This window comes from Jaculus jaculus, chromosome 8, assembly GCF_020740685.1.
Source record: "Jaculus jaculus isolate mJacJac1 chromosome 8, mJacJac1.mat.Y.cur, whole genome shotgun sequence".
Classification (NCBI taxonomy): domain Eukaryota; kingdom Metazoa; phylum Chordata; class Mammalia; order Rodentia; family Dipodidae; genus Jaculus; species Jaculus jaculus.
The window spans coordinates 40,335,057-40,358,988 of record NC_059109.1 but is presented as its reverse complement, the minus strand read 5'-3'; the positions used below and the strand labels follow the sequence as shown (position 1 = coordinate 40,358,988).

Here is a 23,932-nt window from a genome sequence, read left to right as displayed (position 1 = left end):
CAGGCAGGGGAGGGTGCAGGCAGGGGAGGGTTCAGGCAGGGGAGGGTGCAGGCTGGGGAGTGTGCAGGCAGGGGTGGGTTCAGGCTGGGGAGGGTGCAGGCTGGGGAGGGTGCAGGCAGGGGAGGGTGCAGGCAGTGGAGGGTGCAGGCAGGGGAGGGTTCAGGCAGGGGAGGGTGCAGGCAGGGGAGGGTGCAGGCGGGAAGGGTTCAGGCAGGGGAGGGTTCAGGCAGGGGAGGGTGCAGGCAGGGGAGGGTGCAGGCAGGGGAGGGTGCAGGCTGGGGGGGTGCAGGCAGGGGAGGGTGCAGGCAGGGGAGGGTTCAGGCAGGGGAGGGTGCAGGCAGGGGAGGGTGCAGGCAGGGGAGGGTTCAGGCAGGGGAGGGTGCAGGCAGGGGAGGGTGCAGGCAGGGGAGGGTTCAGGCAGGGGAGGGTGCAGGCAGGGTTGGGTTCAGGCTGGGGAGGGTGCAGGCAGAGGAAGTGTGCAGGCAGGGGTGGGTGTAGGCAGGGCAGGGTTCAGGCTGGGGAGGGTGCAGGCTGGGGAGGGTGCAGGCTGGGAAGGTGCAGGCTGGGGAGGGTGCAGGCTGGGGAGGATGCAGGCAGTTGTGGGTGCAGGTTGGGGAGAGTGCAGGCTGGGGAGGTGCAGGCAGGGTAGGGTGCAGGCAGGGGTGGGTGCAGTCAGGGGAGGGTGCAGGCTGGGGAGGGTGCAGGCTGGGGAGGTGCAGGCAGGGGAGGGTGCAGGCAGGGGTGGGTGCAGGCTGGGGAGGGTGCAGGCAGGGGAGGGTGCAGGCTGGGGAGGGTGCCGGCTGGGGAGGTGCAGGCTGGGGAGGGTGCAGGCAGGGGTGTGTGCAGCAGGACTGGTTGTAGGAGTGGCAGGACAAGCAATTGGATCTTGGAGGCAGGAGGAACACGTAGCCAAGTGGTACATATTCTTACTTTCTAAGTAGATTTTTTTGGACATTTTTTTGCATGTGTGCATGTGTATCATATGTGTATGTGTCCATATGGAAATGGGGTATATGCGTGTGCAGGTGAATTTGCATGTTTGTGCACATGCATGTGGAGGCCGGAGGTTATCCACAGGTGTCGTTCTAGATCATTCTCCATGTTCCTTACCAGAGCTTGCGGATTTAGTTAACCAGCTTGTCCTGGAGGTGCCCGCCTCCACCTCTTGAGTGCTGGGATTCTAGGAGGGCTGCCATGCTAGCCAACATTTATGTGGGGGCTGAGGGTCTGAACTCTGGTCCTCATGCTGCATGGCACATTTTGTAACTATTCTCGAGGACTACCTTCATTTTCTAGTTAACTAGGTTCATATAGTAAGTAGGATGAGAGAAATGTTCTGATTCTATGAAAAGTACCACATCTGGATTCTTTTTTGAAAAATGTATTTTATTTATTTATTTGACAGAGAGAGAGAGAGAGGGAGAGAGAGAGAGAGGGAAAGAGGGGGAGAGGGAGGGAGGAGGGGAAGAGAGAGAGAGGGAGAGAAAGAGGCAGGTAGAGGAAAAGAGAGAATGGGCATGCCAGAGCTGCTAGCCAGTGAAAAGGAACTCCAGATACATGCTCCCCACTTGTGCCTGTGGCTTACATGGGTCCTGAGAAATCGGACTGGAGTTCTTAGGCTTTACAGGCAAATGCCATAACTGCTAAGCCATTTCCCCAGCCCCCACATCTGGATTCTTGAAATTTTTAATAAAAGTAGGATTTGCTATTGTAGAATTCAGCTCCATATTTCTTCCCATGTATTCACCCTCAGGCTGAGTTGCCCAAATTGCATATTCTAGATAATTGCTAAGAAGAAATTCTCAGATAATTTCTTATTTTTCTTTTTTAAATTAATGACTTATTTATTGTTTAACTTCTTTTAATTTTTTAAAATTTATTTTTATTATTAATTATGGACATATTTTGTATGTAAACATCACATGTTGGTACCATTCTTTCCTTCCTCCCTGCCCCTTTTCTGAAAAGGCCTTCCTCATTGGGGATGCAGGTCAGCCCCATGGGGATTATAAGTCATGTATTTCAGGGGGACTCTGTGCAAAATATCCCAAATTGTGGCTCTAACAATCTTTCTGGCTCCTCTTCTGCAAAATTCCCTGTGCCATGCTGGGAGCATTTTAAGTCTACTTCAGTGATGGGCACTTAGGAGCCTCTGTATCTCTGGGTTGGTAGGTGTTGAGTGTCCTCAGTAACTTTCTCCATCACCCTTGTGTTGATATCAGCTTAACTAAGATAGCATCATTCTTGCTCATTTCCCAAATTCCTCTGTGGTTTCAGATGGGGCCAGGGCTGAGTGTGCTGGGTTGTGTATCTCCTCAGATCCAGTTCTCATCTGAAAAAGAGAAGCAGATTCTCCAACAGAGAGTGAAATCAGTGCCAGTTAAATGGGATAACCATTATAAATTTAGAGAGAATTAAAAGGGTTTAGACATTCTTATAGTCTAAGGTTAGTGGGAGCTTGACAATGGAAAGCAGAATCATTATCTGGATATGATTCTGACTTGCTTCCCAATTCCAGATATGCTTTTTTTTTTTTTCCAGACTGGATCTGTTAGCCAATCCAAGAGTAGTTGGTTACCCACCATGGCTGTGTGCCACTATTGCACTTGTGTGAACATCACACCAGGTTGTTTGCTTCTGAGTCACTTAAACTTTGATTTTCTTGGACAGATGTTGGCCACTTTCCCCTGGTAGCTCATGTAGAACCTTCCAGCACTAGATGGAATAATTGCCTAGGGACTGGCTCTCCTCTGGATTCCAACCAGGTTTCTCCATGGTCTATGCCAACAGTGTTTGGTGTCTTTAGCAGTAGGGTCTTACCATTAATCTCTGGTGAGTAATCAGATGCTCTGACAGAGGTCCGTCTTCTCTAATCAACAGCTCATTGTGGATATAGACCACATCCAAGTACAGGGAATTACAGGCCAGTACCAAGGGAAAAGAAGAAAGAAAAGACCAGAGAAGAAAGAGAAACAGGAGAAATTTGAGGTTAGGTTTTGTCTTACACTCTCCAGTGCTCTTTGATTCAGGCTCCCCCTAAGGTCCTCTTGAGGGTTCCACCTTTACGTCTGACTTCCAGGATATAGGATTCTATGGTACCAGTTCAATTTGGGTTCAGTTTTGTGTCCCTCCACCTTTCCCCTTCCTCCAAGCCCTACCCTCCCTATTGTCCAAATAGATTAAAGACCTCAATATAAGACCTGAACTTCTTCAACTACTGGAAAAAAAAAAAAAAAAAAGAAACACTCTCCACAGTATAAGACTGGGAAAAGACTTCCTTAACAAAACCCCAGTAGCCAAGGAAATTAAACAAGCACTCAACCAATGGAATCTCATAAAGCTAAAAAGCTTTTGCACAGACAAACATACCATAAGCAGAGCCAATAGATTATCAACTCAAATAGGAGAAAATCTTCACCAGCTATACCACTGACAGAATCTACAAAGAACTAAAAAACTAAACAACAAAAAAATCAACCGACTCCAAAAGTGGGGCAGAGAACTATAAGGGAGTTCTCAGAGGAAGAATTACAAATGGCTAACACACTTAATAAAATGTTCAACATCCATAACCAATGGGAATAAAACAACTATGAGATTCTACCTTACCCCAGTAAGGATAGCAAACATTAAAAAATCAAATGAAAACAAATGTTGGTAAGGCTGTGGCGAAATAAGAACACTCATTCACTGTTGATGGGAATGTAAGCTAGCACAACCACTGTGGAAATCAATTTGGAGACTCCTGAAAAGGATAAATATAGAGTTACCTACTGGGCATTTATCCTAAAAGCTCCACTTCTCAGTTCAGAAATATTTGCTTAATCATATTTATAGCTGCTCAATTCATAATAGCTAAAAACTGGAATCAACCCAGTTACCCTTCATTGGCCGAATGGATAACCAAGATGTGGTATATCTACATGATGGAATTTTACTCAGCAGTAAGAAAAAATGACATATTGAAATTTGTAGAAAAATGGTCAAACTTGGAACAGATCATTCTAAGTGAACTCACACAATCACAGAAAGACAACTGTCTTATGATCTTACTCATCTACAGTTCCTAACCTGGATCAACCCAAGTTGCTGACTTTTTATTTTTATTTTATTTTATTTTAGTTTTTTGGATTTTCGAGGTAGAGTCTCATTCTAGTCCAGGCTGACCTGGAACTCACTGTGTATTCTCAGGGTGGCCTCGAACTCATGGCGATCCACCTACCTCTGCCTCCTGAGTGCTGGGATTAAAGGTGTGTGCCACCATGCCCGGCATTGACTTTTTATTTTTAAGTTGAGAACTTTAATATCTGAACATACTCTGATTGGATAGCATTTTCATCCTGTTATCTTCTTTTGTCCCTTCCCCTGTCCCTATTCCACTGAGGACCCTTCTCTTTCTAGGTAGTCCTTTCTCTGTTTTGTCTAATTCCTTTTGTTCTCCATGTCTTTCATGCCAAAATGTTGATGGGCTCAGAACAGTGTAGATCTTGTGGGGAATTAACAACCACTATGTGGTCATGAAGGCACCAGGTGGTTCATGTTGAAAGGACAGTGCCATGAAGTACTCCTTCCCAGCCTGTGGCTCTTACAGTCTTTCAGCCCCTCTTCTACAGTGTTCCCTGAGCCTTAGAGGGTGTGATTGAGATGTCTCATTTAGTGTCAAACTCAAGACTGCCTCTTATTTTCATCTTTGATGACTTTTGAGTGTTCTTAGTGCCTACCACCATTTCCATAGAGAAACTTCTTTGGCTAGAAGCAAGAGCAGCACTCATATTCTTTATGTCATTTCCTGTACAATGTTCCCCAAGCCCCAAGCAGATATGACAGAGATGACTCATCTAGTGCTAAACATGATGTTTTCTCTTCTTGGCATCTTGATGAGTCTTGGGTCTCACTGGTATTTTCCATCATATGTAAAAAGAAGCTTCTCTATTCTAAAAATTAGAATAACATTAAACAAAGGGCAGAAATATATTTAGAAAGATTTTTAAAATAGTTTTAACATCTCCATTTAGCCAAAGAAGAGTGGAAGCTTCCCTCTAGGGTCTATGACTTTTCAAGCTATAGGCTTTTGACTCAGTTCTCAGTACCAGGTATGAATTTTCTTCCACTGAGAAGCCTAATATCCAATCAGAGAGCAGTTGGTTACCCCCATAACTTGTGTGGCACTATTGCATCTATGGGTACATCTTGCCTGGATGGGTGATTTTGTAGCTTGCAGGATTTATTGCTTGTTCAGGCTGTAGATGGCTTTTTCTCCCCCAGAAGCTTGCATAGTGTCCTCCAGCACTGTGGTAGCTATGCTATCTGGCAGCAAGATGGCTTCAATCTCAGTTCTAGCTTGATTTTCCCAATGTCCTATGCTGTCTTTAACAATAGGGTCTTACCATCCCATTTTGGTAGATACTAAGTGCTTTGGCAATGATCTGTATTATTTTGGGGGGCCTCATGGACCTCCCTGACCAATAGCTCATTGTGTGTGTGTGTGGCGGGGGGTGACCCATCTTCTGTACTAAGATTTATATACAGCCACCTATATCTCAGGGTTTTTTCCACTCCCAACTTGGTATTTTTGTTCAAACTCTCCCTGTCTCTCTCTGTGTGACACACACACACACACACACATACACACACACACACACTTGTGCTTAACGTACTTGTCTCCAAAGCTAAAAGACCTGGGTTTGATTCCCCAATACCCACATAAAGCTAGATACATGAAGTGGTACATGTGTCTAGAGTTCATTTGCAATGACTAGAGGCCCTAGTGTGCCTGTTCCCTCCCCATCAAATAAATTAAAAATATTTTTAAAAAAATTGTATCTTTTAGCCACATGTGGTGAAGCATGTCTGTCTCCCCCTATGTTCTATCCATAGGATTTCCTATCTACTATTATCTCTCCTCATTTCTCCTCTCTCCAAGCCTCCTAGCTTCCAGGCCACTACTACTGACTCTGATTACAACTGACAGACAAATCTACTGTTCCAAGCTTGGATCCACATATGAGAGAGAACAGCCAATGTTTGTCTTCCTGAACCTATTACCTCACTTAGAATAATTGTTTTCCAGATCAATCCATTTTCCTGAGAATTTTATATTGCTTTACAGCTGAATATAACTTCACTGTGTCTACACACCACATCTTCATAATCCATTCATTAGTTGTTGGGCATCTGGGTTGATTTTTCCTAGCTATTATGAATAGAGTAGCAATAAACATGGCTGAGTAAGTATCTCCATTGTAAAGTGTATTCTTTGGGGCATATGCCCAGAAGTGGTATAGCTTGATCATATGGTACACCTATTTTTAGATTTTTGGCGAAACCTCTATCTGTACTAATTTCCATAATGGTTACACTAGTTTACACTACCACTGACAGTAAATAAAGGTTCTTCTTTCCCCACACCTTTGCCAGTATTTGTTGTCATTTGATTTTTTGATGATTGCCATTTTGACCAGCGTGAGATGGAATCTCAATGTAATTTTAATTTTAATTTTCCTGATGGCTAAAGATGTTGAAAAAATATTTTTAATGTTCATTGTAAATTTGCATTCTTCCTTTGAGAACTCTCTATTTAGTTCCCTGCCCTATTTTTGACTGGGTTGAATGCTTTTCTTACAGACTTTTGAGTTTTTTATATAAATTCTAGATAGTAAGCCTCTGTCAGATGTATAATTGGTGAGTTTTCTCCCATTCTGCATGTTGTCTGTTGACTCAGTTAATGGTTTCTTCAGCTATAAAATAGCTTTAGTTTATGAGATCCCATTGGTTGGATGTTTCTCAGACAATTTCTTTTTTTATTCTTTTTTAATGCCCAATTTTTTAATTGACACCTTCTGCTGACAGACAATAAACCATGATAATTCTCTCCCCTATTCCACTTTCCCTTTCACAACTCCACTCTCTATCATATCCTCTCCCTCTCTCCATTAGTCTCTCTTTTATTTTGATGTCATTGTCTTTTTCTCCTATTATGAGGGTCTTGTGATGGTTTTTCTAGGCACTGCGATCAGACAACTTATTGTTGTCAACCTCACAGTGCCACTTTCAACTTAATTTTAATACAGGTAAATTAAATATAATTCTAAAATACATGATATATGTGTTAGGAAGATGTCTCACCAGATAAAAGTACATTGCTGTACAAGCATGATGGCCAGAGACCTTCTGAGTTTGATTCCCCAGCACCATGTAAATAACTGTGCATGGCCATGTGTGCCTATATCTCTAGTCCTGTGGGGAGCAGAGATAAGATAATTTATAGGACTCATGAGATGAGACTCTGTCTGAAGGAAATACATGAATGAGCAATGTGGGGAGCACCCAGCATTTTTCTCTGGCCTCCTCATGGAGTGTAGGTATCTGCATACTTATTTTCATTTAACACACGAACCACACCATGGATAGTCCACACACATACACATCCCCCACATGATATATTTCAAAACATCATGTAAATTTTCCCCACAATTTTTACTTCCTGCCTTAGAAACATTACATTAGGGAATTAGATATACTTGTTCTAATTATAGCTCCCCACTCAGTATTTTGCATATACAGAATATTTAGGGTTGTTTTTGCTGTGTGTTTTTTTAATGGTACTTGTGATTGAACCCAGGTCTTTACACCTGCATGCTCTCTACACATTCAGGCTCTTTACAGCTTAGCTACATCCCTAGCCCTTTGTACTGGGTATTTTCAAGGTAGGTCAATAACATCATTTTACTGTATTGAAGTTGAAGTTATGGGCATTACTATTATCAACTATGCTTTCATACAAAGATTTATCATTCTTAGATAATCCATCCCTCTTTATAAAGTGTTAGTGTTTTCTTAGATAATCTACTATAAAAATAAAGGAATGTACTGATTTATTAGAGAAGGACATTTTTATCAATGTATTTTAATATATTTTAATTCCATTTCTTTTTGAATTTGTTATAATTTGCACTGTTTGCCTGAATTCTTGCAGAACGTGGCCCTATGCTTTCGTGTAATTCATTTTTACTTATTTCCTCAGAACATCACTGGAAGAAAATTTTGTTTTTAAATTCTTAAGGTCTCATTTGAAACATTCAGCCTGGAGAATCTTTACACATAGAAATTAAGTATGCAAGATCAAATTCTCCTCCCAGAATGCTCTGCTCCTGGCCTCTGCCTAGATACTTAGCTTTGAAGCACCTAAGCATCGATGAAGGTGGGGGGCGGGCAGGCTTTCACCCTTCCTTTTCTGTCTAGCAGTTTTGTGTACAGAACTTTGTGAACAGACACGCATATGGTGAATTCCTGGAACAGGTGTCGTCTTCCCTGTGCCAGAGAGTTTTTTCTTCTTCTGAGTTACAGAATTTGCAGGTGGTATGGTTCACATTGAGGAATGGGCTAGAGACTGAGGAATGCAGAATGTGAATTGTGATAGTATTCCTGACTATCAAAGAGGTGACTTCCCATTTCTCTGCTTTGTGACCCAATATTTAAAGATGAAGATGCTTTTGCACCATCTTTATATTCAGCTCAAGTTACCTCTCTGTGTTGAGGGTCTTCATGTTAACCTGGCACAGTGACTCTTATTATCAGTGTAGCATGATCCTCCTCTCAAGAGCAGTGTGCACAATTGTTTCAAAACTCATCCTCTAGGGCTACTGTACATTCCGTTTGTAGTTTTGGACATGCCAAAATGGTCTGTTTTCCTACTTTTTTGTACAAGGGTTTTCCTGGCATTTGCATTTGTATTATATTACTGAAAGCTTATAAAAAATAAATATGCTTACTCAACCAATTGACCAAAACTTGGTTTGTTTCTTCAGTTCGATTCCACACCGCTTCTTACTGAGGAACAGCTCCAGTGTCTCCTGGAGGAATGCACATTCAGACAAAAATCCATCACTGCGCTTTCTTCTGAAAGAGAAAACAAAGGCATCGAGGACATAGTACCTGAGATCCCCCAGCTTTCCAGACCCATTCTCCGTAAATTACCTAAAGAGTCGGAAGTGGAGGTCCAGAAAATCCAAGAAGAAGATGCAGATGTTCTTGAGACTTCAGAAGGCGAAGTTTCCACAGGGTACTATCTTGCCAAAGCCTTGACTGGGCACTGCCTGCCAGAAGCTGTTGTCTTGGAAGCAGAGAATATGAAATGCCTCCAGTTCTCCAAGGAGGAGGGTTTCAGTGATGTGGAAAACTACTTTATGTCAAAGACCGTTGGTCTTGGGAGACTGCAAAGGCCTTCCTTCTTGGATGATCCATTCTATGATATCAACAGGAGCTTCTTCTCTGATGACCAACAGCTGCAACTCAGCCTTCCACAGAAATCCACAACAGGTGAGGCTTAGAAAAATGTGTTTTGTGACTAATTCCTAGGGAAGCTCCTCAATGTAAAGATACTTTGAATAGAAGCAGAGTAGGATAGGAAGATCTATCGTAGGCCACAGGTGGTGCCAGTAAGAGCATGCAGACCTAAAACAACATATATCAATGTTCTTAGGAGATCAATGTTGAGCTTAACATTCTTACGAAATATGCCATTCTTTGTAATATATAATTTTGTCATCTAGAGAGCATTGTTGTCTTCAGAGGAAAAGAGAAAGTAGTCTGAATGTGGATAAGTATTTTAAATAGGTTTGCCTATTATTCCAATTTCCAAACTTTAGTGATAAAAATTTTAGGGAATGAATTTATAATATACCATACTCATTGCAGTTTTCTTAGTTTCCATCTATAGACATACTTTCCATCTTATTCCTATAGTCTTAGATATGGTCCGGTCTTATATTTCGCAATAATACAGTGATGCAGAATTCAAACAGTTTGAGAAGTTTTTGACATAACAACTGTTCATTTGTTTATCTGTATTAGAACTCTAAAGTCCCAATTTGGGAGCCTATTTAAACAGCTTAAAGTTTAACCTCTAACATAGATTATAAAGCAAATTTTCTATTTAATCCCTAGTTATCAATCTGTTTCCTTTTGTATCTTTAACCTATTGATTGTGAAACCACACCTCACTGTCTGCTGGGCAACTTGACAACCTCCCACTAATTTCTTCATCTTTCCCTTACAACTTAAACATTGCTTTGGAGTTCTGCTTCTTGTTTTTAATTTTTTTTTGGTTTATTTTTATTTATTTGAGAGTGACAGACAGAGAGAGAAAGAGGCAGAGAGAGAGAGAGAGAGAGAGAGAGAGAGAGAGAGGGAGGGAGAGGGAGAGGGAGAGGGAGAGGGAGAGGGGAGGGAGAGGGAGAGGGAGAGGGAGAGAGAGAGAGAGAGAGAGAGAGAGAGGGAGAGAGAGAGAGAGAGAGAGGGAGAGAGAGAGAGAGAGAATGGACACTCTAGGGCCTCCAGCCACTGCAAATGAACTCCAGATGCATACACCACCTTGTTCATCTGGTTTACGTGGGTCCTGGGGAATCGAGCCTCAAACCAGGGTCCTTAGATTTCACAGGCAAGCGATTAACCACTAAGCCATCTCTCCAGCCCTGGAGATCTGTTTCATAAACTAGGATCAAAATCTGTTGCCTTGACAAATCGTCCTTCTTCCTTACTTCCTACCTTTATTTTATTTTATTTTACTTTATTTTTTCAGGGTTCAGCTTCACTCTAGCCCAGGCTGACCTAGAGTTCACTATGTAGTCTCATGTTAGCCTTGAACTAACAGCAATCCTACCTCTGCCTCCTGAGTGCTGGAATTAAAGGCATGTACCACCGTGCCCAGCTCACTTTCCACTTTTAATTTCTCCTGGCTCTTCACTTGGAATCTTCAAGGATTTTTTCCACCCAAAGTGTCTCTCATGGCCATTCCTCTTTTTCTCTCCTGTTACTTGGTATATTAGTTACTTTCTCATTGCATTGAACAAATACCTGAGAAGAAGCAATTTGAGGAAGGAAAGGTTTATTTCATTTTATAGTTCCAGGTTCCAGATCATCATGGCAGTTGGTCATATTCAGTCTACAGTGAAGAAACAGAGTGGTGAATGCTGCTGCTCAGCTCTCTCCTTTTTATAGAATCCAGTACCCCAGCCTAAGGAGTGGTGCCACCTACAGTTAGGGTAGGTCCTTCCATCCCAATTAGCCTAATCAAGAAAACCCCTTACAAATACTCACAGAGATTGATTTCTATGATGATCCCAAAGCCTGTCAAGTTGACATCCCAAGATTAACCATCACATCTCCCTCTCCCCACATTGTTGACAGCTACTATTTTCCTTCTAGTACCCTTTTGATAACAAGATTTCCCATGAGACTCCATAGCATGTCACTACCTGTTAAATTAAATCTGAATTCTTTCACTTGCTGTTTAAGTCTTCTGCAGCCTCATCTGACATTCTCTGGCTCCTCATCAAAATGCTATTCACACTCCACTTAATCTAGACTTGGGATTTCCAGTGCTCCCGTATGCTGCTGTTGCTCAGGCCCGTTCTTCTCAGAAATGTGCAGGTGTTCTTTCAGCGGTAGCTAAATTCCAACCCCACCCTCTCTGAATCATCCCTAATGTTTTCCATCTCTAAATGTCCAAGCACATTGGTTCTCTATTGGATCATTTTACATACTGTCCTGTTATGTATGTACTCACCACTCAGTTCTTAAAATCAGGGGGTCTTAAAGAACAGAATACTGTGAATGCAATGAACACAGAAGTGTAGATGTCCATCTTTGGATATATGCCCAAAGGGGATATCTGGATTGTATGGTAGTCCAATTTTTACTTCAACAGCTTTTTGTAAGGAATGTACTGATTTACGTTCTAAGACTAAGTGTATGAGATTTTCTTAGGTGCCTCATTAGTGCAGTAGGTAGTGTCAGTCTCATAAACTTCTCTTTTCTCCATGGTGTCACCAATATGTGTTATATTTCATTTTAAAAACATTTTATTTATTTAAGAGTGAGAAAGAGAGAGAGAAAGAGAGAGAGAAAGAGAGAGAGAAAGAGAGAGAGAGAGAGAGAGAGAGAGAGAGAGAGAGAGAGAGAGGCAGAGGAGAGAGAAAATGGGCACACCAAGGCCTCTAGTCACTGCAAACAAACTCCAGACATGCATGCCATCTTGTGCATCTGGCTTATGTGGGTGCTAGGGAATCAAACCTAGGTCGTTAGGCTTTGCAGGCAAGTGCCTTAACTGCTGAATCATCTCTATAGCCCCTCATCTTTGTAATAATAGCTATTCTGAAAAAAGTGGCATTTCATTTTAGCTTTGATTTGCATTTTCTTAGTGGTTAGTGATGCTGAATTTTTTTTCATTTTGTTCCCATTTATATATATTCTTCTGAGCACTAACTTGGTGCGCTGCCCATTTTAAATAGCAGATTGTTTGTTTCTTTGCTATTCAGTTGCTTGGGTTCCATATATATTTTGAATATTAACCTCTTCTCAGATGCCTGGTTTCAGATATTTTCTGTTGTTCTCTAGTTCACTGTTCATTGTTTCCTCTGTTCTGCAGAAAGTTTTTGTCTGGTGTAACCCCATTTTGTCTATTTTATACTTTTGTTGCCTGTTCTTTTGGGATCATAATCTAAAAAAAATTCATTGCCCAGATCATTGTCATGGAGTAGTTCTCTTATATTTTCTTCTAGTAATTTTATGGTTTTGGATATTGTATTTAAATGTTTAATCCATTTTGAATTAAGTTTTGTACATAGTATGAAATAAGGACCAAATTTCATTCTTCTGCATGTAGATAACTAGTTTCTCTAACACAATTTATTGCATAATTTACCCTTCTCCTGTTGTATATTCTTGGAGCCTTTCTCAAAATTCAGTCAATAGTTAATACATGGGTTTTATGTCCTGAGATTTCTATCCTGTCTGTTGATGGACCTGTATGTTTTTATGCTGATTCCATGTATTGGATTGTATATAATCAAACAACTTTGATTACAGATGTTTTATTATTATTTATTTATTTATTTGAGAACGACAGACATAGAGAGAAAGACAGATAGAGGGAGAGAGAGAGAATGGGCACGCCAGGGCTTCCAGCCTCTGCAAATGAACTCCAGACGCTTGTGCTCCCTAGTGCATCTGGCTAACATGGGACCTGGGGAACCGAGCCTCAAACCAGGGTCCTTAGGCTTCACAGGCAAGCGCTTAACTACTAAGCCATCTCTCCAGCCCACAGATGTTTTATATACTGGGAGATTTGAGAAGTGTGGTATTTCTAGCTTTGTTCTTTCCTCAAGGATGTTTTCAGGGTCTTTTGTATTTAAGGATTATTGTGAAAATGACATTGGAATTTTGATGGCAATTGCATTGAATCTTTATATAACTTTGTATATTATGGAGATCAAACAATTTCAGTATTTTTTTGGTTTGTTTGTCATGAGACAGGGTCTCACATTATAGCCAAGACTGGTTTGGAGCTCACTATGTAACCCAGACTGGCCTCAAATATATGGTGATTCCCCTGCCTCAGCCTTCAGAGTGCCAGGATTGTAGACATGCACCACAACATCTGGACTATAAAATATTTTTAATTCACAAATATGAAATATATTGATTTATTTTTATTTTCTTTCTTTCTTTCTTTTCTTTTTTTTTTTTTTTTCGAGGTAGGGTCTCACTCTGGTCTAGGCTGACCTGGAATTAACTCTGTCATTTCAGGGTGGCCTTGAACTCATGTCAGTCCTCCTACCTCTGCCTCCCAAGTGCTGGGATTAAAGGCTTCTTTATTTTTTAATCAATGTTTCCTAGTTTTGAGTATACAGGTCTAACATCCTTCTGATTAAATTTATTTCTATTTTTGTTGTTATTATAAATGATATTGCTTTCTTTTATGAGATTGCCTTCTTAAATTCATTTTGTATAGCTTATTATTAGTGTTTAGAAGTGTTACTGATTTTTATGTTGATTTTTAGAACAAATTGTTAATGGAGTCATGTGTCAGTTATAACTTTTTCTCTCTGATGGAGTTTTTAGAGTTCTTGATTGCAGAAGATCATGTCAGCAGAGACAGTTTTACTTCTTTTTTTTTTTTTTTTTTTTCCAATTTGGAAGGTTCTTATTTCCTTCTCTTTCTTAATTGTTCTGGTTAGCACTTGCAGCTAGAGTGAGTACCCTTGTCTTCTCCCTGATCTTAAAGGGAAAGTGTTCAACTTTTCATGATTTGTTCTATATAGCCATTATTGTGTAAGGTAAATTCTCTCTATATTTAACCTGCTCTGAGTTTTTTTATTTGTTTGTTTTTTTGTTGTTTTTGTTTTTCGAGGTAGGGTCTCACTCTGGTCCAGGATGACCTGGAATTAACTATATAGTCTCAGGGTGGCCTCAAACTCTCTGCGATCCTCCTACTTCTGCCTCCCAAGTGCTCAAATTAAAGGCATGCGCCACCACGCCCAGCCCTACTCTGAGTTTTTAATCATGAGAAGGTACTGAATTTTGTCCAGTGTTTTTTTTTTTCTAGCCTCTAGAGATGATCATATGACTTTTATCCTTCATTTTGAATAGTGTAGCATATCATACTTATTGGTTTACATAGGCTAGGCCACACTTGTATACCAGGTATAAAAACCACTGATTGTTGTGAATGATTCTTCTAATGTACTATTAAACTTGGTTTGTTAATTCCTTTACTTTTAAGGTAACTAATCTTCAAATTTTTGCTACTGCCACTTAGTAGTTTGCTTCCCAGCTGTTTTGTAGATTTTTTGTTTCTTCCTCTTTAAGGTTTTCCTCTATGGATCAAATATATCATCACTGAAGCAGACCAAAAATGAACCCAACATGGCTCAGGGAAATTTTGTGGAAGAGGGGGCGGAAAGAATGTCAGAGCCACATGTTGGGTCTTGATATGCAGAGGCATTTATCGTACCAATAACTGGGGGCTAACTCCACAATGCACAACCCATATACATCAACAAGGAGGGGCCAATGGGGAGGTGGCAGGCCACAGATGAGCCTAATAATGGTACCAAACTGCCTGTATTTGCTGAATAGAAAACTAATTAAAAAATAAATAAATAATAAATAAATAAAGGGCTATGCCACCAAAAAAAAAAAAAAAGAAATTTTAGACAAAACATAATTTGGGAAGTAAGGTGGGGAGCAGAGAGGGGATGACACAAAGTGGCTGATTTCCAGATTACATGTAATCATTCAAATCAATCCACTTCCTTAAAACAAATATTTTTGAAAAGGAAAAAAATGTAAATCTTAAAAGCTTCCTATGTTTTCAATTATATGTAATGTATATGTATATAATAAATATATATTTCTATAGATTTAAAAAAGATATTTCTAGAGTGGTCTTCATTGAGCCCTTTTATATTTTGTGGAAGTACTATAATCTTTTACTTTATGTTTGCCTTCAGACTTACATAAAACAAGCTTATAGCAACTTAAACACATTAAAAACTCTACCCTTTGTTCTCTTATTCCCATATTTTTAGGCATATCCTTTAATAATTCATTGTAACTATGTTTTTTTTAATAGCCTTGTTTTTAATTCTTATAGTAGATAAGAAATTGCCCTAAAGACTACCCCCATGCATTAGAATATGTGAATATCATTAGGAGTTATACTATGTTTTTGCTTTCATATGTATTTTCTTATTTATTAGAAGCCTTCTATGTCACCATAAAGAACTCCTTTTACAATTTCTGTAAAGCAGCCCAAATTGTGATGGACTCTTGTAACTTTTTTTTATCTTCCAAAAGTTTTGTTTTTCTCTGTGTTCTGGGAGACACTTTTGCTGGACAACATTCTCTTGGTTGGCAGGTTTAGCACTTTGACGATATAATCCAACGGCCTTGGACTACCATAAGATAATACAATAAATTCCCTTTTTAAAATAATTCATTCTAGCAGTTCTGTTCCTCTAGAGAACCCTGACTAATACAGTAAGTTATTTTAATATTTATAAATGTGGAGGTCAATATAACAGCTCCAACTTTGGATATTCTAGTATGCAAAAATAAAGCAAGACCTATCCTTTAGAGTTTATTTAATAATAAGCAGATGGCTGGAGAGATGACTTAGTGGTTAAGGCACTTGCCTGCGCAGCCGAAAGACCTATATGTTTGACTCTCCAGGTCCCACATAAGCCAGATGCACAAGGTGATGCCAGCATGCAAGGTTGCACATGAGCACAAGGTGGCATACATGTCTGGAGTTTGATTACAGTGGTTGAAGCACCTAGTATGCCAATTCTCTCTCTCTCATAAATATTACCAAAAATAGGGCTGGACAGATGGCTTAGCGGTTAAGGAGCTTGCCTGCAAAGCCAAAGAACCGAGGTTCAATTCTCCAGGACCCATATAAGCCAGATGAACAAGATGGTGCATGCATCTGGAGTTTATTTGCGGTGTCTGGGGGCCCTGGCATGCCAGTTCTCTCCCTTTCTCTCTTTTACTTTCTCTCTTTCTTACTAATTAATTTTATTCTGAAATACAAAATTCCACATTATGTGCTTTCTGAAAAAATTGACACAAAGACTGAACCTGTGCACATTTTCTTGGCACAAGTGCATTAGCCACACCTCTGTGGTGAGGTGCTATGTGATTGCTATTGCTGTGCCGACTCCTTCTAAGGATACGAATATATCAGTGTGGTTCAGATTAGATTTATAAAGGCACACTAGAAGGAAATAAAAAGACATTTATCATTCTCTCTTCTTAACAAATATTTAATTAATTTTTTTTGCAAGCAGAGAAAGAAAGAGAGAGAGAGAAATGAGCATACCAGGGCCTCCAGCCACTGCAAATGAATTTCAGATGTATGTGTGCCTCATGTATCCGGCTTTATGTGGGTACTGGGAAGTTGAACCTGGGTCATTGGGCTTTGCGGTCAAGCACCCTACTCACTGAACAATCTCCCCAACCTCTCATTCTCTCTTTTAATAGCACATAATATTGACAAAGAGGTTCTTATTTTTCCTTGATAAGTCAAAATCTGCTCCAAGTATTTAATTTCTGCTTCTAAAAGGCAGCCAGATGAAGCATCAAATAATTTATGATATGGAAAATAAGGATTTGTTTTATAGTTGTTGTATCAGTTACTTTTCTTGTTGCCATCCCCAAAATACCTGATAAAGAAACAACTCAAGGAGAGAAGGTTTCATTTGGCTCACAGTTTGAGGAGGTAAACCCCATAATGGTGGGGAAGGCATGGCAGCGTGATGGCAGGAGCCTGAGCTAGCTTAGTCGCATTGTGTCATGGTGAGGAAGCACAGGGAGGTGTGTGCTCGTGCTCAGCTTGCTTTCTCCTCTTGATTCACTGAAGTTCAGGCTCCCAGCCCATGGAATGGCACTGCCATGTTTAGGGTGTGTGTTTCACCTCAACCCAACAGGCTTATCTCTGAGAGAACTGACACTGCAGAGCAATCATCCAGGTCATCAAACAAAGCCTATGGATGTACAGTAGTTACTTTTCCACAGAACCACTTTACTTAGTTACCAGCAGAGATTGATATAAAAAAGAGGAAAATATGGAAAACAAGTAACAAAGTAGATAAGTCAATGAAGGACACAAACTCAGTTGTATGGTAAGGTAGAGGACCAGAATTCCACTAATTACTTAAGAAAAACAAAGAGGAATTTTTCCTGGTACCTATTTAGTAAACAACACTCTTAGAAGCATTTAATAATAGGTATAATGGTGAGTCCTATAAGGCTTTTGTTGTGATTATTGTTTAAAAATAACACACTGGGCATGGGAGATGGCTCAGCAGTTAAAAACACTTGTTTTCAAAGCCTGCCAGCCTGGATTTGCTTCTCTAGTATCAATGTAAAGCCAGATACACAGTATGTCATATACATCTGGAGTTTATTTGCAGTGACAAAAGATCCTGGTATGCCCATTATCATTCTCTCTCTTCCTCTCAAATAAATAAATGAAATATATTCAAAAACTTTATTTAAAAATAATACAAAAAAATAAAAATAACACCCTAAATGAAAACTAGGGCAACAAGCTCTCTTGCTTGGGAACATCTTGGTCTTACATCTAAATGTTTAATGTCCTGGGATGCCTGACCAGTTTAAATGGAAGCTGAGAATATAGCACCAAAAAGCAAATCAGTTGCTCATAATAAAATGAGTAGAGTTCAGGTGAGCAACAGGGTCAGAAACTTGGGTCCAAACTCTCAGAGGGAGGCTGGGTGCTCCCTACTAGGGTGGTGTGGCCTGCAATTGGACATAGGCTTGGGAAGGATGGATCTGGCTTTGAGTCCTTGTGTAGCTCCTGGATGGTGATCTTAGAGGAGTTACTTATCTTTTCTTTTATCTCTACCTTGGTTTCTTCATCTGTAATATTAAATGTGCTATAATTTGAGTGTTGAATGTCTTTCTAATGCCCACGTGTTAAATTCTTGATCCCAATGTGGCTCTACTGAAATGTGGTGTAGCATTTAGGAGGTGAGACTTGGGTCCTTGTATCAATGAGGGTGTGCCCTTGTTGTATGGAAAATTTGCTCCACATTGAAAGGTGTAAACAACTGTTACCAGCTTTATCAAAAGCAGCTGGGCCAACTCACAACAGAAGGTGTGAGGAGGGTCATGAGACCCTCACCTGAGAGTCAGGCCCTCTGTGCCAGCTGTATACAATAATGCACACGATCTCATGACCTCAGGGGGGATAGAGAGGATAGAGAGAGGAAAAGAACAATGAGCTCCACTGAGGTGGGGTCTCTGGCGTCTTCATGTTCTGTTAAGAAAGCTTTCATCCCCAGGCTGAGGGAGGAGCATCCATGGGGATAATCTTGACATAGTGAGCCCAGTTGAAGTGTTGCTTTGGGGTCTCATGCTCTCTAAGCCCTCACCCCCAGGCTGAGGGAGGAGCATCTGAGGAATAATTTTGACACAGGAATCTCCATCATAGTGGCTGTGTTGGGGGCCCCACGTTTTTGTATGCTCTAAGTGACTCCCCACCCCAATAAACTCATTGGCTCATTGAACTGGTATTGATGTAATTGTACTTTGGTCTGCCATCTGAGCCCTGTTTAGGATGAAGACGTGTGTCTGCATCTTCCCAGGGGAAAAGTTTCCTGTGACAGCCCTCAAAGGAGCTTATAGGTTCATTTCTCCTCCTCTACTTCCTGGCTTATGGAGTGAGGTTTTGGATTGAAACCTGCAGGATCATCAGCAAAATTGTTTCCCATGTTTCTCTAAGTTGGTAGCCTCTAAATATTCTTGCATTATAGCAAGAAGAAGTTGACTGACACAGGTGGCCTTAGTTTCCTACACAATTGCAGTAAGGATCAGATGAGAAAACTCACATGTGACAGTTAGTTCAGTGATTGGACTTGGTTGACCTAGATGGAATTTAATATTAAATCAAAATATTCACTGTAAAAGTATAGCTTTCTGGCATTTTTGATAAGGCAGCAAACCCGAATTAGTGCTCCCTTTAGAAGGGGCAGGCCCTCTCCCTGTGAACATGGCCACCTCCTGGATCTACTTTCTGGGCTTAGAGACATCTCAATTTCCAACCCATAATATGAAAGTTTATTGTGCTTTAAATGACTGCTTCAGAGTTCCAGCTGATTTCCTTCAGTGGATTTATTTGTCATCCACCTGACATCCATCCATCTACCCACCCAACCACCCATATTCATTCTGTCATCCACATATCTGCACACAAACATTTAATGAGCTTCGACTATGTTTTGCATGTTTTTCTGTTTTCTAGAACATGAGACTTCACCCTTAGCATTGCTGACATTTAGAGCTGGACATTTTGTTGTTATGGGGGCTGTCCTGTGGATTATGGGATACTTAAGAGTACCTGGCCTCTATTCAGTAGATGACAGTCATGACCAGCAAAATGTCTTCAGACATTGCCAAACCTTCACTGAGGAGAAAACTTTCTCCTGGTTGAGGACCACTGGCCTAGGATGTCAAGTGAGTAGGTTTCAGTCACCCTGCTGAAGTATTTCACAGTCTATGGATGAAAATAAGCACTCATGATCACAGTAGGGTGTGACAAGTGCAATAGCTTCTGGACAAAGTTCACAGGTGACATTAGAGAGGCAATGTTGGACACTGAGGAGATGGGAGATCACATATATGGATGAATGGTCATGTACCGAGTGGCAAATAGAGCATTCTACAAAGGGTGAATTATATCTACCAAGGCATGGGGCTCTGACACCCCATTCCTCATCACATTGATATGATATTGTGGTCTATTTCTCATCTGTCCCAGCCTACCCTACATCTTGTTCAGTCTTTATTTTCTATGTTTGGACAATAACACTACATTTCTATAGTTTCTGTTGTCTAGTTTTAATATTTACTGTAAGTGGACTCATAGCATACACAGCTTCTTGCGACTAAATTTCTTTGCATATAACAATGTTTTTAAGATTTTCAGTGGTACATGTGTCAGTACTCCATTTTTTTGTTGAATAATCTTCTTTTTTATTTTTGGTTTTTCAAGGTAGGCTCTCTCTCTAGTCTAGACTGAGCTGGAATTCATTATGTATTCTCAGGCTGACCTCGAACTCACAGTGATCCTCCTACCTCTGCCTCCTGAGTGCAGAGATTAAAGGCATGCACCACCATGCCTAGCTTATTATTCTCTTATACAAAGTAGCACATCTTATTTATCTGTATCATTTGATGAGCATTTGGGCCTTTTCTACTTTTTAGCTATGACATATATTACTGATTTTTTTGGATACAAATTTTGTAGGGAGCTATGTTTTTATTTGTTTGGGGCATATACCTAGGAGTGCAATTTCCAGGCCTAGTAATCTTTCAGGGAACTGGCAGACTATTTTCCCAGAGACACTGTACCATTTTACATTCCACATGTTTCTCCTTTTTAAAACTGGTTTCTTTTTATTTGATTCACTTGTCAGTTCTTCCTTTTCTGCTAATCTTCTCTCTAAAGGTAGAAAAAATATTTCTATTAGTGCTACAATCTCTGTTTTTTTTTTTTTTAAGAGACAAGAGCAATCAGCTGTCATCTACTTTACATGTAATATTCCTTTTGGTTTCAGGCTATTCCTCAGAAACTTAGTAGAATATCAACAAGTAAGTTTAATATCATACATAAATCTATAATCCTTTAACCTCTCAAAACCTCAGACATCTCTCTGGACTGTCACCTTCTTCAGTGAAGACATATGCTTTAACTTTCTTGTAAACCTTGTAGTCAATAAATATTAAGTAAAGATGTGATTATTGTATTATGTGTAAGAGGATTTGATGTTTAATAGGCCAATTTATTTTTCTTAACTGCATGCACATTTATGATTGTATAATAACTGTGGTTATTTTCTGTGCAGATGAACAGGAGACTGAAGATGTAACACAAGAATGTAAAGACTCTAACGCAAGGACTTGTTAGGGTGTGCTCTTAAAGTTAAAAATTCATCTGAATTACATTTGGGTTTTAAATTCATTGTATTCAGTAAATATCTTTCACTCTTTCAAATAATGATATTAACATTCTAATTCTCTTCTTGTTGATTAATTTCTTTGATGTTGTTGGAACTTGGGGTATAAATGTTCAATGATTTTTGTTTATTGAAATTCCTGGGAAATTTAGAAATGCCTATCAGGCTAGTTTATAAAAATCAACATTGTAGCACATTGTTCTCTATTTGCTTTTATGTGTTTGAACTTTATTATAATTTAGACAGAATGTGGTCACTCTGGCTTGCTTTTCCTTCTTTGTACCTATCAAGTGTTTGTTAATATGAAGTCTGTTTTCTTGTGAGTGATAGTACTTTTCTTAAGTTAGAGCTTGATGATTTATTACTTTCAGTTTGTTCTGTTCCATCAGAGTTTGGACCTTTTAGCATGCATGAAATCTTCATTTGAAACACACTAAAAGAAAATGGAGCTGGGAGGATGGCTTCCTGGTTAAAAGAGCTTGCTGTGCAAGCCAGATGACCAGAGTAAATGCATTTGGGTGGTAACAATCAGAAGGCAGAGGTAATATGGGTGGGAATTTGGAGTGGGATGAAGTGGAGCCATTATTAACCTTTCAGAGGGCCCTAAGCTGTCTACATCAATGCTGTAGTCATCAGTGAGGTATGACTATGAAAGTGGGAGGAAGGGAGAGATAGATACACAAATAAGGGAGAGGATAGGGACAAGGAAAAGTGACAGATGTGGCTTGTGACTCTACACTGTGCTTCTGCAAATTGTCTTTGGGGCATGGTGAACCTTTCTGCTAAAGAATTTAGATAAGTAAAAGGAAGAAAATGATTGTCAACAATGAATTTTTTTTAACTAAAAAAGATTACATCATTCCATAGAATTTCAACTGAAAGGGCTGATAGACCGAGTTTTCAATGTAATTTAACATGAAGTCTCCATATTAAAATCAAACCACCCAGATCAAGCTAGACCAGACCAAACTAGATCAGATTAGCAGATCAAACCAACTATACCAGACCAGACCAAGCCAAACTATAAACTGCTCTGGCTTAGAAAGAAGGTAGTCTTATTAAACCATTTTTTAAGGCTCCCTCTAAGCTACAGTGTACTCAACACAAAAAGTATTAAAGAGCAAGCAAGAGCTTATTCACCTTAGGGATGAATTTAGGGCTTAGAATGTAGCCTTTCTACACAGGACTCTTTTAAGAATAAACTACCAGCACCACCTTAGCTGTAAATTCTCACAGGACCCATTTATTGCCCTTCAATCCAACTGTCCCAAAACACATGACAATAAACTCCTGTAGGAGGAGAAAGCTATCATCTTGATGATGTGATTTTAATTTTTAACAAGGCTTTTATTCCAGTACCACCCATTGATTTGAAGGTCACAGTCCCTTGGTGAAGTGAAACATGCCTGGGTTGAAAGTGCTTGTTCTCAGCCAACTTTACTGTCTCATCTTTTTATTCTCCATGAGTTTTTCACAGTTTTGCTAAAAAATAATTATAATTCTTACCCAAAGAGAATTTACATGTTGAAATACTCTTAAAGGGAATGATGGCATGTTTTAAGTAATTACTTTCAGCACTACTTAGTTCTTGTACCTTCATTTTGGTCTATAAAGTGATTTGGCAATTACTAGCTGTATGTCACCGTGTTACCCAGTGAAATGATTTTAGAATAAAAACTCAACAAGGGAGACAGATTCTATCTCAGCTAGTTCTTTCTAGTGTTTTATAGACTGCAAAGCCAGACCCTTGACTTACTGACAGGATTTCTTCTTTGATCTGTTTATTAAAACTGGAAATTAACTATATTTCATGTTCATGATCAACCCATCCAGCACCCAGATTCTGCTTATTATAACATGGTCTTCACAGAATTATTTCACACACACAAATTTAAGCATGCCTTTCAAATTTCACATTTATCTGTTTTTAAACAACAGCCATTGTTCATTCTTCAAGAGGTAGTATCTTTAGGGTATGACTCAACTTCTCCAAGAAAACTCATCCCTCACACACTTTCTTTGTGGGCTGCTCCTCATTGCCTGGATGATGAAGTTGCCTGTCACTCAGGTCACAGAACAGAGCTGCAGTTACATGTGCTGCACAGCTGTCCTTGCCTTTGTTACTATTATTTTTAAGAAACAAATGGGGTTGAGAAGAATTTGGAGCATGAAACTCCATATTAATAAAATATTAAGTTGTGGGGATAAAGAGGTAGCTTAGTGGCTAAGGTATTCATTTGCCTGTGAAGCTTAAGGACCCAGGTTCCATTCCCCAGTAGCTACATATGCCAGATGCACTAGGTGGTGCTGGAGTTTATTTGCAGTGGCTGAAGGCCCTGGTACACCCATTCTCTTATTCTCCCTCTCACTGCCTTTTTCTCACACTCTCAAATAAGGTAAAATAATTTTTTTTAAATTGTGCTCTTTTGAGACTCATGACTTAGGGAGCTTTTCTATTTTATGTTTTTAATATAGTAGACTTTTAAAAATTAGTCCACAAATCTAGCAAGTGTACAGTCCAAGCCCAGCCTTGAGCAACTCAGCTTTTGTAAATATAGCAACTGTGAATATTATTTGCTGTAATTCTGTTTCATGTAAGTTATGTTGGT

The 23,932-nt window shown here is 39.8% G+C and overlaps 1 protein-coding gene across 2 annotated transcripts in view; it reads left to right on the top strand.

Moving 5' to 3' along the window:
* Positions 1-23,621, top strand: part of Fsip1 (fibrous sheath interacting protein 1) — a 213,365-nt gene extending 189,744 nt beyond the window's left edge. For both annotated transcript variants that reach the window (XM_045156922.1, XM_045156921.1), the window contains 2 exons: positions 8,808-9,318; positions 21,213-23,621. In XM_045156922.1, the coding sequence (XP_045012857.1) occupies positions 8,808-9,318; positions 21,213-21,274 (573 nt within the window). In that variant the 3' untranslated portion in view covers positions 21,275-23,621. The remainder of the gene's footprint in view (positions 1-8,807; positions 9,319-21,212) is intronic.
* Positions 23,622-23,932: the final 311 nt, after the last annotated feature.